General features: G+C 35.5%; 1 protein-coding gene across 3 annotated transcripts in view; it reads right to left on the reverse strand.

Moving 5' to 3' along the window:
• Positions 1-12,899, reverse strand: part of HTT (huntingtin) — an 83,519-nt gene that overhangs the window by 18,411 nt on the left and 52,209 nt on the right. For all 3 annotated transcript variants that reach the window (XM_027455608.3, XM_027455606.3, XM_072037807.1), the window contains 11 exons: positions 10,663-10,870; positions 9,331-9,472; positions 7,635-7,814; positions 6,485-6,661; positions 6,158-6,234; positions 4,794-4,932; positions 4,164-4,286; positions 1,601-1,814; positions 1,258-1,403; positions 587-764; positions 217-312 (listed from right to left, as the gene is read on the reverse strand). In XM_027455608.3, coding sequence (XP_027311409.3) covers positions 217-312; positions 587-764; positions 1,258-1,403; positions 1,601-1,814; positions 4,164-4,286; positions 4,794-4,932; positions 6,158-6,234; positions 6,485-6,661; positions 7,635-7,814; positions 9,331-9,472; positions 10,663-10,870 — 1,680 coding nt within the window. The remainder of the gene's footprint in view (positions 1-216; positions 313-586; positions 765-1,257; positions 1,404-1,600; positions 1,815-4,163; positions 4,287-4,793; positions 4,933-6,157; positions 6,235-6,484; positions 6,662-7,634; positions 7,815-9,330; positions 9,473-10,662; positions 10,871-12,899) is intronic.

The following is a 12,899-nucleotide window of genomic DNA, read 5'->3' on the forward strand; positions in this document are numbered from 1 at the left end:
TGCTGCACAGCTGACAGGACCCCCCAAAAGAAGGATCTCCCTTCATGTTTGGCTTTCAAGACAAAAATTATACATATTAAAAATGTTAACTTATACTTAATAAGCATTTATCAAAAACTAGTAAGCTCTCAGATAAACCCCTATTGTTAAAAAATTTAGTTATTGAAAGGGGACCTACTGTTTTTCCATCAGAAATAGAATTCACTGTTTACTTACTCTGTGCGTTTGAATCAACTTCATCCTCATTTAAGCCTTTTGAAGTATTCTTCTTTCTTTCAGGACTAAGAAGTTGATTTCCCGGTTCAACTGCAACTGAATTAAGACAAAAATATTTAAGACACAGACATTATGTATCTCATATATCATTTTTCTCCTCAAAACCACATAGTAGCATTATATATTTACATTTCCAAGGAATCTGCTAGGTTCAAAAGTAAACACAAGGTTTTAAATGTGAAATTAAAACAGTTAAAATAAGGTTGTCAAAGAAATAACTAGAAAGGATTCACAAGAAACATTCCAGACACCTAGCGGTGATGACTGACAATTAAGGAATTCTTTTCATAGGTGTTCAAAGTGGACTCACCTGCTTCTATAATAAACCTAATGCAGTTAATTAAGGAGCAAGCATATGTCACATTAACTGCAGAGGCCAACAAATTCCAGAGGTTAGGCTGCTGTAATGTCAAACAGCAACAATCCAGAGCAGCTTGAAGATCTATACTTAGTGGAAGCTGGTCATGCATTAAACGCCATGATAATGCCTATGGAAAAATCAAAATTTCCCGTTAATATCAAATTCTCCCAATACGCGAATTTATAGCTGAAAGCTGTTTTTTCTATACAATTTGCTAATAAGAACCTTACATATTACTGTATAGAATATGTTTCTTTTCTAAGAAAGCAGAAAACTACAAAAAACATGAGTATTAAATGGGAAAAAAGAAAACAAAAACAAACAACAAAATAAAAAAAGTCAAAGGTAAACCTTTTCTATTCAACATCCAAAAAGTGCTGGACATTTCTCCCAAATGCCAAGATCATTCCATCAACCTCTTCTCGTAAAAAGCTACCCTTGCCCCATAATCCAACTGGATTTTCTATCACAGATCAAGTAAAATAACCACTGAATAAACTTCTACAGTAAGACAAAAAAGCTGTCCAGATCAAAAGTCACTTCACAGTGATCAATTTAAGTCAAAGTTGCTTCCTCTACCAGTATTTCATTACATCTTTATTTATGGTTTAGTTTCTTACCTCTACTGACATAACCACAAATTTCAGGATATCATCCTCTTTATCAGGAGGAACACGGAGACCCGTTGGTAGTTTTGAGAGTAACAACAAATACTGAGCCAGAGCACGACAAAGTGTCATCACTGACCGATACATCACCTCATCTCCTAGAAGAAAAGACTGAATGAAATCTAGCAGTTTTAATTTTTCCCATCAACAAATATTTTTCAGAATTATCTCATAGGCACTTTTATACCAAGTTATCTTGATATTTTCTTTTAAAAAGGTCATGAATTGACAAGATATCTGTCAACTACCTTTGCAGAGAAGAGAATAAACTTAAAAAGACCACTATTTCTATTACCAAAGATATCGCTTAGCTTTTTCCAGTAGGCTGATGGCTCAGTTGGCAATAGTGGTTGGAAAACCTGGTGGTTTGCAGGAAGGTTTAGTACAGTGGTAGACACATGGTCCAGAGTTACCCTCCGAGATGTTTCAAAGAGGCTACTCTTCTGGTCTCTTGAGATTTCGTTCATGCCAAGGCTTAAACAAGGCGCTAACAAGCTTAGGTTGAATTCCTGAAATCAAACAGTAAATAAAAAGTAAAGAAATTACTTTTAAAGAGAATCTAAGTATTTGATGGAACTATTCTGGCAAATTAATAGTTTATTAAGTTAACTTATAAGACCTCCACTCTTTTAAATTATGTAACAGCACCATAATTAAGGTCACATTTGTTCTATTTAATTTCTAAACACCAATATGCTGGACTGGAAAGGAAAAACAACATTCAGTACAAATTTTCAGAACAATACGTGAATAAAGCTCTGATGACCTGCATATATGAAATCTTCAAGAATAGGTGCGAAACAAGTATTTACTATAATGGAAACAACATTAAGGCACATGGAAAATAAGGCAATTGGTGACAGCCAACACAGCTTCACTAAGGGCAGAATTGCGCCTGACAAATCTGGTGACCTACAACAGCATTATGGCATTGGTGGATAGGGGAAGAGCAACTGACACCATCTACCTGGACTGGTGCAGAGTATTTGACACTGTCCCCCATGATATCCTTGTTTCTAAACTGGAGACAAGGATTTAACAAATGGACAACTTGGTGGAAGTGGCTAGATGGTTGCACTCAATGTGTTGCAGTTAATATCTCAATGTCCAAGTGAAGATCAGTGATGAGCGGTGGTGTTCCTCGGGTCAGTATTGGGACCGGTGCTGTTTAACATCTTTGTTCCAGTGACATGGACAGAGTGATTGACACTATGGACAGTGCTGATGGCACCAAGCTGTGTAGTGTGGTTGACCTGCTCTAAGGAAGAAATGCAATCCAGAGGGTCCTTGACAGATCCTTGACTCTCTCTCCAATGAAGACAGGCTGAGAGAGCTGGAGTTGTTCACCCTGCAGAAGAGAAGGCTCCAGGGCGAACTTATAGCAGTCTTCCAGTACCCTAAGAGGGCTACAGGAAAGCTGGGGAGGGACTCTTTGTCAGGGAGCATGGTGACAGGACAAAGAGTAATGGTTTTAAACAAAAAGAGGGTAGGTTTAGATTAGATATATGGAAGAAATTTTTTAATTCAGAAGGTTGTGAGGCACTGGAACAGGTTGCCCAGAGAAGCTGTGGATGTCCCATGTGGAAGTGCTTTGGGCAACCTGGTCTGGTGGGACGTGTCCCTGCCCATGGCAGGCAGGTGGGAACTAGATGATCTTTAAGGTCCCTTCTAACCCAAACCATTCTGTGAGTCTATGAAACTGATTCTTCAGAAGATTTCATCATAAACTGCAAATTCCTCAATGGGGACAAAAAGGGACCATTTGCCGACAGTATGTCCCAGAGAATTTACATCCCTGATATGCAAAGTATAAAATAACCTACTGTCTTCTGCCTAAGAACTTAACGCATTTCCCTTTTTTTTTTTTCCCCCTTTTTGCCAACCTTATTTTCAGAAGTTCCTAAACCACTTTTGCCAGAACTTTCCAAAATATATCAAGGTAAACAGCTAGCAATTGAGCTCAAAATATTAAAATTTGGCAGAAATATGAGTAGTTGAGCACAGTGCTGAAAAGTGCAAGCTCCATCAGTTATTTGATATGCACGTTTGGACAAGTCACTATCTGTCATATTTGACCTGATAGAAGAACAACTACTGTCATCAATTCACAAACATCACAGAAATCTTAAAATTTCCTCTTTAAAACAAATAAACAGACTTGAAAATAAAGTGGCAAGTCACAATTTAGCTTACAAGTTTTGTCTACCCCTGAAATAACTCTAGTAAATTGAATTTTAAATTCTAAAAGAAGTTAGAAAGATAAAATACACCTTTCAAACTCCACACTTTTGGTATTTGAATACTAACCATGTTTCTTCTCAAAATGAGAAAGTGTAAAATCTATTCAAAAACGGCTTCCCTCTATCATTTCTGCATACCAGCAGCAAACGTACTGGACAGAATTCAAGCAAAATATATTCTCAGAAAACCTAGTTGTACATCATGACATATTTACTATCTGTGGCCTGTTAGAGCCATATTACAAGTCATGTAGCACAGATAAAGATTTCAGAAGCATCTGGCATTGTAAAAGACTGTATAACAGAATGAAGAAATTATGTAAAGTGATAAAACTGGATTTTTGTTATTATAATATATAAACTAACCTTAGTATTAGAAAACTAACCTGTAGTATTAGAAAACTAACATTAACAGCATTGCTAAAGACAGAGTTGAAAAATATTCAGTATTTTAGTTTCCCAAATGAAGTAAAATTCAGAATACCAACTACCAGTATCATATAAATTTCAAGCGCTTGTATTTAAAGAACCTGATCTATTAATACTACCGATTAGAACATTTGAAATACTTTATTACAATATATTCATTTGATTCAGATCTATCTGACAAAAAGTTACCTTGCAGGTCATGAAGGAGTTCAGGTCAGGCTGAGGAATCCTATTTACAAGTTCTGCACCTTCTAGTAGTGCTGAGTCTGACTTGATGCAACACTGTGACCTCACTAGTGACACATACCAGTCCTTTAATAACGGAAAAATAAATTTAGTACATATTTGTTTTCAGAAAATAACATTTTGAGGGGTGGGAGAAAATTGCCTACTGGCACTGAATTGTGGTCCTTTTAGAGATAAATAGGCCCCATTAATGTCAACAAAAAGAAAAAAGCAAAGAAACTACGAAACTAGCAATAATAAAAACATCAGAAAAAGCAAAATAGGTAACAGGTGAATGGCCCATTGTAAAACAGACAAATAGATATTCTTGGCAAGTTGTCTATTTCCATGGAGTCTGGACATCAAATAAGGTAAAAGAAAGTTTAGCATATAGCACAGATATACTAGGATTGTAAAGCTGATGAGAGGGTCTAGAAAATAACCACTGTTATACCTACTGATAACTACTGTTGTGCAGTCAAACACAACAGTAATAGACAAAAAAATACTTTAACAAAGGAAGAATCACTGGCCAAATATTTTGCAAGGAGCAAAAGATTCTTTGAGCAAAGAAATTTCCAAACATAATCTTACTTTGTCTAGAACTACAGTCTCTAAAGCTGGTTGGCCTTCTCCATCTAGCGGGTGTGAAGTAACCACAGGTGAAGGACTAGTTGTGTCTGGTGCTACCATAAGTCGAAACCTATCCAAGAGTGAGTAAAGTCTTTGGTGTCTGAAAACAGAAGAACATATCAAAGATCTAACTTAGTTTTATAAATCATTTAAAAATAAAACAAAAACAAAATACAGTGAACAAATCCTAATTCTGTGAGAGAAAAGCACTAAGGTCATGAGCTCTCTGTTGGATACGTGCACTCACATAATGTGTAACTGCAAACTTCATCAGCTACCAGTACAAAAACAAATGAACTACCAACAATAAATAATTAAATTGACATAGATTTTGAACATATAAATGCTCATACATAAAATACAAGCTGTTCAATTACTTTATGCAGTAAGTATTTTTATTGAAAAAGAAGAATTATGTTTAATGTACAAATCTGATTTCAGATGAATATACTCTAAGAGATACCAAATAAGAACCACTTCTTTAAGAAAATGGAAAACATAGTAAAGTTTAATTTAAATATAAGATTAAGAATTTCGTTTTGTGGATTTAGAAGCCACTGCCATCTAAGGGTTTTTGTTTGTTTTTCTGATTCCAGTACTGCTATCAATAGCATATACCTTAAAGTCATTTGGAGACTTTGGATTTTTTATTTAATTTTTTTATTTATTTTAACCCAAATCTAATCTTACCTAGAAAGGTACTCTACTATCAATCTACTGCCATCTTGGGTCTTGAGCTTTCTATTCTTTCCCTCTACTTCTATTTCCTATTTCAATCAACAGGTATTAACCGTGAACAGCAATGACATCAGGAAGATTCTATTACTCTCTCCAACATCAAATAAGGTTTTTGCAAGAATTGAATCATTTACCCCATTTTATGGTGTAAATACCCCATTTTACTTTTAAAAAGTTCAGACATTAAGAATTTTATCACAGCTGTCTGAAAAAAAACACAGCTTGGACTGACAAAATTCTGCAAAAGTCTGAGAAAGATAAAGTTGCTTTCAGTAATGTAACTTTTGCCAGAGAATTAATTTGGGGTGACTTTCTCTAAAAAGTTAAGTTCTGAATGGGATGGTGTAGAGAAGAGAATTTGATGTCTGTGAGCCTCTGGCTTTCCTGATTTTGCGATATATTTAAGAATTAAATTCAACCAATACAACCGTCCTTGAGTCAAAATATGCATACATCTCAAATGGGACTTCTATTTTAATCTCCAAACAGAATTCACTATCATAATTTACCAAATAAAAAAAAAAAAAAACAATTGCTACTACAACATTACTTAGCTTGACGTCTAAACATATACTGGTATCATTTACCTTGTTGCTAATCCACTGCTTTGAAGATATTCCTGAATTCTATCCAGTTCTTCAACTGGTAACTGAGTAATGCTGTTCTATAGGAAAGAGTCACAAGAATTTTATAGGACAAAAAAGAAAAAACTACCAATATGTACTTTGAACAGATTAGGAAATTCAAATGCAGATAAAGTGATAAAGTTAAATGCAATCATTCACATATTAGTGTTCTTATCCACAGAAATCACTTAAATTAAAATACATCAATTAAGATGTTTAAAATATTACATTTGATCATATTACTATCGTTATGCAAAGTGATCTGCAAATGAATATATTTATGTTTACCTGTAAAGTTGCAGCCAAAAGCATTTCTACCCGACGGCAAGCTAGTGTGTCAACCATGCGAGCAAGCACACGGAATGGAGTACACAGAAGCTTATCAACATACAGTGTTAAGACAGCCCCAGACTGGCTGAGATGTATCCCCTCTAAGCACTGTAAAGTCTTCTTCAGAGTTGTAGGCTAAATGATGAAAAAACAAAAAAGCTAAATGACATATCTAATAATGTAGTAGGATTAAATACAAGGGTGTTGAAACAAACAAAAAATCAATTAGAATACGAAGATGTTAATGCTAATGAGAAAGGCATTTATAGAAAAGAACAGCAGCTGACAACTAGCTGACCAATATAACCACCAAATGAATCTCATGTAACTTAAGTATTTTACTCACAAGCCTAAGGCACTAATGCAGTTGCAGTAGACTTGTCCATAGACAATAGGAATAGAGAAGCAACTTCACCAGGTTGTTCAAAAAACTCCCACCACTACCTCCTAGAGGAAGCCCAGGAAGTACCATTCCCACAGAGAGTTCCTAAGCTTAAGAGGGATGCATGCATACAACCTTCCATCCCTATCAATCATCATCAGCTCCTTTTAAATCAGAAACTAAAATAATAAATAGAAATCATATACTGAATTTCTGAAGTGATATGTCCCTCATCAAGACAGACAGATCAACTGGGGAAGGCATGAGCTTGAAATCATTTTCATGTTTATGGCCTATGAAGATGAACTAGCTCCTGTTCCCAACTCTGTAGTTAGTAGTAGTTACTCATGCAACCAAGGTACTGAAATAAAAGATGAAAGCTAGAGCTTTAATTTACCCCTCATATTTATTATGCAGATTAATATATTTATTATGCAGAATAATATCCAAAAAGGAAGAAAAGCAGCTTAACCAACTCTACTTGAATCTATAGACTTGATGGATTGGAACACATCTGACACTGAAATTGTTAATATGTTACAAGGTTCATTGTTTATGCTTTTTACAAGAGACATCAAAAATAAAATTACAAATTGATAAATTACCCACGAATGCCAGAATTTGCATACTTATATTTCAATTTAGCTTGAACTGATAAGTGGCTTTATTCTTAAAAAGCAAAAAAAAAGAAAAAAAAGCAAAAAAAAAAAGCAAAGTTAAACTTACAGCTGCAAGATTCTCACATCGTGACTGAATGGCCTGGATAAAGAGACCACTGGCTGCTGAATTCCTGTGAACAGCGCTAATGAAGTCTTGTACTGGAGGCTCATGGGACAGATTAATCAAGTCCTGAACATGATTCACAATAAGCCAGGTCAAGTGTTCTGAATCATGTAGGTTTTGACACTAAAAGGGAAAAAAATAAAATCTGATTCCGGTAATATGCAGGGTAAGTGTTTAATTACTAAAAATCTTATCTGACACAACATGAAGTTTTCATCCGTAATTCCAGTAACTGTTTTAAAATAATGGTGTAAAGTGTCTATATTTTAATATTGCCATCATTATTTTTTACATGACAGTTTTTTCAAATGCTTTTGAACTCGTTGTAAATTAAGAGAGTCATGATGAAATTGTAATAATCTTTTTTAATATCATTACAATAAATGGGAATTCATTACACAAAAAGGGAACGGCACAAAGTTACACCAGAGGAGATTTAGACTGGATATTAGGAAAAGGTTCTTCACCAGGCACTGGAACAGGTTCCCCAGGAAAGTAGTTAGGGCACCAAGCCTACCGGAGTTCAAGTAGCATTTGAACAACACTGTCAGGCATGTGGTCGTCCGATACAGAGCTAGGAGTTGGACTCAATAATCCTTGTGGGTCCCTTCCACCTCAAGACATTCTATGATTCTAAAAACCCAGGTTAGAAACAAGTAAATTGAGAAGGTCATTGCAGAGATGCCTCTTAACAAAATGTTTTTTGAAATAAACATACACAAAGTCTTCTCTTTAAAGCATGATTTTCATTTAAGCTTCTTTTTAAAGATTTCATATTACTACTGGCCCTAAACACAGCATGAATAATTTCTGGAAAGCAAATCCAAAGAGATCAGTCAATAATTAATTGTAAACCTACAGAGGTAAGTGGATATCAAGAAGGAGTACAACACAACAGAAGATTTCTAGAGCTTATCAGGTGATGCTGAGAAGCTGGTATTCTTCAGTAAAGAGGCTTTGGAGGGTTTTACCTTGGACAAGCTCTCATCTGACCACGGTGACTGAATGTCCATTAGGAGTTGAAGTGCTTTTTAAATACAGCTTTTAGTCTAGCTGAATCTGAAAGGAAATTAGTTGGCTTCCCTGAAAGTGCTCTGCAGTGCAAACGCAACTGCAATACTAGGTACTATGGGAAGGTTCACCTCAAAGGTACGCTTCCAATGACTTAAAACACTAATATTAAAGGCATGAAGAGGTTGAAGCCACAGAAACTGCTGTCATCAGAGAACCAAAAATAGAAATGAAATGTTAGTGTAAAAGCTCTCCTCTTACACTACAAAAGATAGTAATGTGTTGTCCACTAGAAACTGTGCTGCTACTACTAATGTTGAAAAATCTAACATTTCTTAGTATGCTCCTAGCAACTCACAAGTAATGATTGCAATACCCATCAGATTGTTCTATTACCTACTAAGTGTCCTTAGACAAGCCCCATGAGAATTAGTTCAGAATAGAAAAAAAAATTCAAACGAGCTCATACCTGATCTTACAGAAGTGCCCCCTGAAAATGAAATCATTAGTTTGACAAGTTCTCAATTTTCACTCATGAACCAGACTCCGTTGATGCATACCAGTAATAAAAAATTGTCAGCCTAATAACTCACTACTGTAGTTATAAAATCCATAATTCAAAACTTACGACATAGTCACAGAAAAGAATGAGTGCTCCTCTTCTCACTATCTCTCGATTGCACATGCCGCGTTTAGATTCGGAATCTGATTCATCACTGTCTCCACATATCTGAGGGCTAAGTAATTTAGTAGTAGACAGACTGTGTCTCCTGCAAGAAGCACATTATATTTTATCACTATGGCTACTGAAACATCAAAAAAATTTGGAATGACCTACCAATAATAAGTCTTTATGCAGTATTTATTTTCCCAGAAATTTCATTTTAACATTATACTGCTTTGAAATAGACACCTTGCTTTTCATCACTCTTTACTTTCTAACAATTTTAGTACTACTTTTCTGTCAGTGTTCATTGCTTCTTTGAACAGTCTGAAGAACTAAACAGGTTATTTAAGAGAAAAACATGGGCTATTGCATCTCTGGTAGAATAACAAAACATAATTCTGTGTTTCTTCACACCATGAGGTTGAACTGAGGTCAGAAATTCATATTTGAACACTTCTCTTTCAAAGTATTAATCCATTCATGTTGTAAATCAAAATCAGACTTCCCTAATATTCACTGCACAAACATCAGAAATTTCTCTCAGATCAGTTTTTAATCTCCCTCCACAGTTTATGAAGGGATACCCACCCACCCACAGTGATCCCACCTTACACCCAAAGGAGGGATCATCCCCATGTCAGAAGTATCTGGCAGGTGGGGTGACCCAACTTCAGACCAAAAGTTCACCATTTTAGACAAGATTTCTGAGTATCAGACAACTCATGTTAAGTGACATCACTACTAATGTCACTTTATAATGAATCAGCACAATGCTGACAGTATGTTTTAACATTCAGTGCTAGACCCACTGACAGGTAACAGATGTACCCAGATCTTACTGATCAGACACACACAATGTATATCATCTGTACTGGCTGGTTATCTGCTGGAAGGTGAAATAAGACTCCACAGAGGCATGAAACCTGCTATATTGAATATTTTGTTACAGCTATTTACATATTTAAAAGTATACGGATGGTAATTTTACAGAGATGGGAGTTTCATAGTCTTCAAAGTGTAGAGGTTCCTTGACAGTTCTTTTGAGGAACAACTGAACACAGGATGCACTTCCTTAGTTTGAAAGACATACTGCCAGAACAGACAGTATGTAAATACACATATGTACAAAATAAATGCAGAACTACCTACCTCAGAATCTAGTAGTACTATTCAAGAGTTGACAAGCTTAGCAGATTAAAGGCTAGATTTTTTTCCCCATACAGTTGTACCAAATACAATTGAGAGACATGCTACTATTTTTAGAGATAAAAAAAAAAAAAAAAAAAAACTTACTTTGGAGTTTGATGCACTTCTGACCACCAATTGTAGTTGGTGTAATTGACAAGAAGAAGGATCTGACACCAAAGAAGAACTAAAGAAGGATGTGTGGGAATCATGGACTGAACAAGGTCACTCAAACTTTCAAGGGTATAGAAACTACCATCGGATCCATCTCCCGTAAAAAGCCTGGTGGCTGCAGCTGTGATTCTTCTGAACATTCCTGAAAATAATAAAAGCATATTAGAGTAACTATACTCTTGTCTGAATTCTGAAATTTCAAAATTTTCAGGGTACTCTGATAAAAGAAAAGCTGTTTTATAAGCCAGTACCATTCCTGGAAAGAAGGCATACTCTGCATTGTTGTTGTTGATTTTGTTTTTTAAACACAATTGTGAGGCAGGTCATGCAGCTTGCCCAAGGGCAGTGTGTGAACCACCAGCAAGCAGCTCCCAGTCTGAAACAATGCTTTAGGTAAGACTATAACTATAATGAAACCTATAGTCAACTTTATACCTAACACATGAAAACCTTTACCAAATTTAAAACCCTTAATTACAGACCAGGATATTTTTCTTTATAAAGTAAAACACACATTCTAAATAAAAACCATGCTAAAACTACTATTGCACATGTTAAGGAAGACCACTTACAAGTTTCCTACATCAGTTGAGGGCTTCCCAAATATATTTATTTGAAACTGAACTTACACCCTTCCATCCAAATGTTGAGGTATAAAAAGTATGTCTTTTTAAGTGATGAAAAGTCACTGTCCTGCATACTGAACTCTTAACACAGAAGCTGAATTTTGCTTTCCGACTTGCTGCTACTTCATCATAATACCAAATGAAGGAAGGGAGAACAAGGAAAATGGAGACGAAGTTGTCTGAAGTTATATGGCTTTTTCACTTTATCCATACACCTTTTATTTCTATTCTACTTCAAAGTAGCACACTAGAAATTTTGATTTCTAATATGGTAGCTTCCTATAGTTGAATATACAGCAGTCAGCAACGCTCACATTCTCAGAAAAACTGTAATGAGCGAGATAAGACAAGACATCCAAGTAGCAGATCAAATAGCAGTTAAAAATGAGAGAAGATCGTAGCTTACATGTATGTTCCCAAACACAAGTCACAATAAGGCGCAGCTGGATATAACTTAAAGAGAAATAAAATTACAAAGTCTTGAACTGAACAAAAGCAGTAGTACAAAACCAGGCACTTAATTAAACCTAAGCCTAAGCCTGAAACAAAATGCTAAGACACGAAAATATAGCTCATGTGTCTGAACAACTTTACTTCTACTCTGTAACACCGTATAAGGTAACCACAGTATGATTACTCCTTACAGTGGATTTGTAGTCTTAGATTAAATTCATTTAATTTCTAATGATCATGCAACACACGTATCCTGGTGCTTAGCATAAATATTTTAATACTTAATTTTCATTTTGCATGAAAGTTTCTACATATTTTTTGGCAATAAATAGTGCAGCTTGGAAGCTGTTTGCTACAGAAGTAGCTGAGCCTTCCCCTTCCTTCATCGCCAGCTCCTACTGCTGAAGTACCCACTTCCCTGATTTTAATCACCAGCTTGATTTTCTAATTTCATTGGTCCTGGCTCAAACCCATTTAAACATCTACTCCAAATCACTTTGACATAGGCTATTTGTTATAATCTACGTTTCAAATCTCTCAGTAACAGCAGCTGATGATACACATGTGCTTGTTACAGTACTTAAACAGTAACTACAATAGTAACAAGCACGTGGAAAATAGAGTGATCACTCACTACATTCAGAGCTGCAAGAAGCAGCTGGTAGCAATGACAGGAACAGAACAAAGCTTTTCACCAAGAAAGGAGTTTATAACTGAACTCCATAGGAAGAGCTTAAAAAGAGAAAATTAGAGGGTGTTGAAACATTTAACGTGATTCTGTGTTTGTATAACAGTAGTATTTTGTATTCCCTTTTCTTATTCACATCTACTAAACAGGGAAATACCATAACTCCCATTTTACAGACAGGCCTGTAGAATGCAGTGATTTGTGCAACTCCCAAGGAAGTCTATAAATAATCAGGGATTTGTGCCAACAACTTTTAAATTGCAGCCAACTACTATAATCCAAGATCTGCAACAAACTGACGATGTCAGCTGTATGGACAAGGTGAAGAACTCAAAAAATAATATTCTGGACCAAGCAAAAGGTGCAAAGGCTTTCAAGGAATGTGGTCAGGAGAGATGCTTTAT

Source organism: Anas platyrhynchos, chromosome 4 (genome assembly GCF_047663525.1).
Source record: "Anas platyrhynchos isolate ZD024472 breed Pekin duck chromosome 4, IASCAAS_PekinDuck_T2T, whole genome shotgun sequence".
Classification (NCBI taxonomy): Eukaryota; Metazoa; Chordata; class Aves; order Anseriformes; family Anatidae; genus Anas; species Anas platyrhynchos.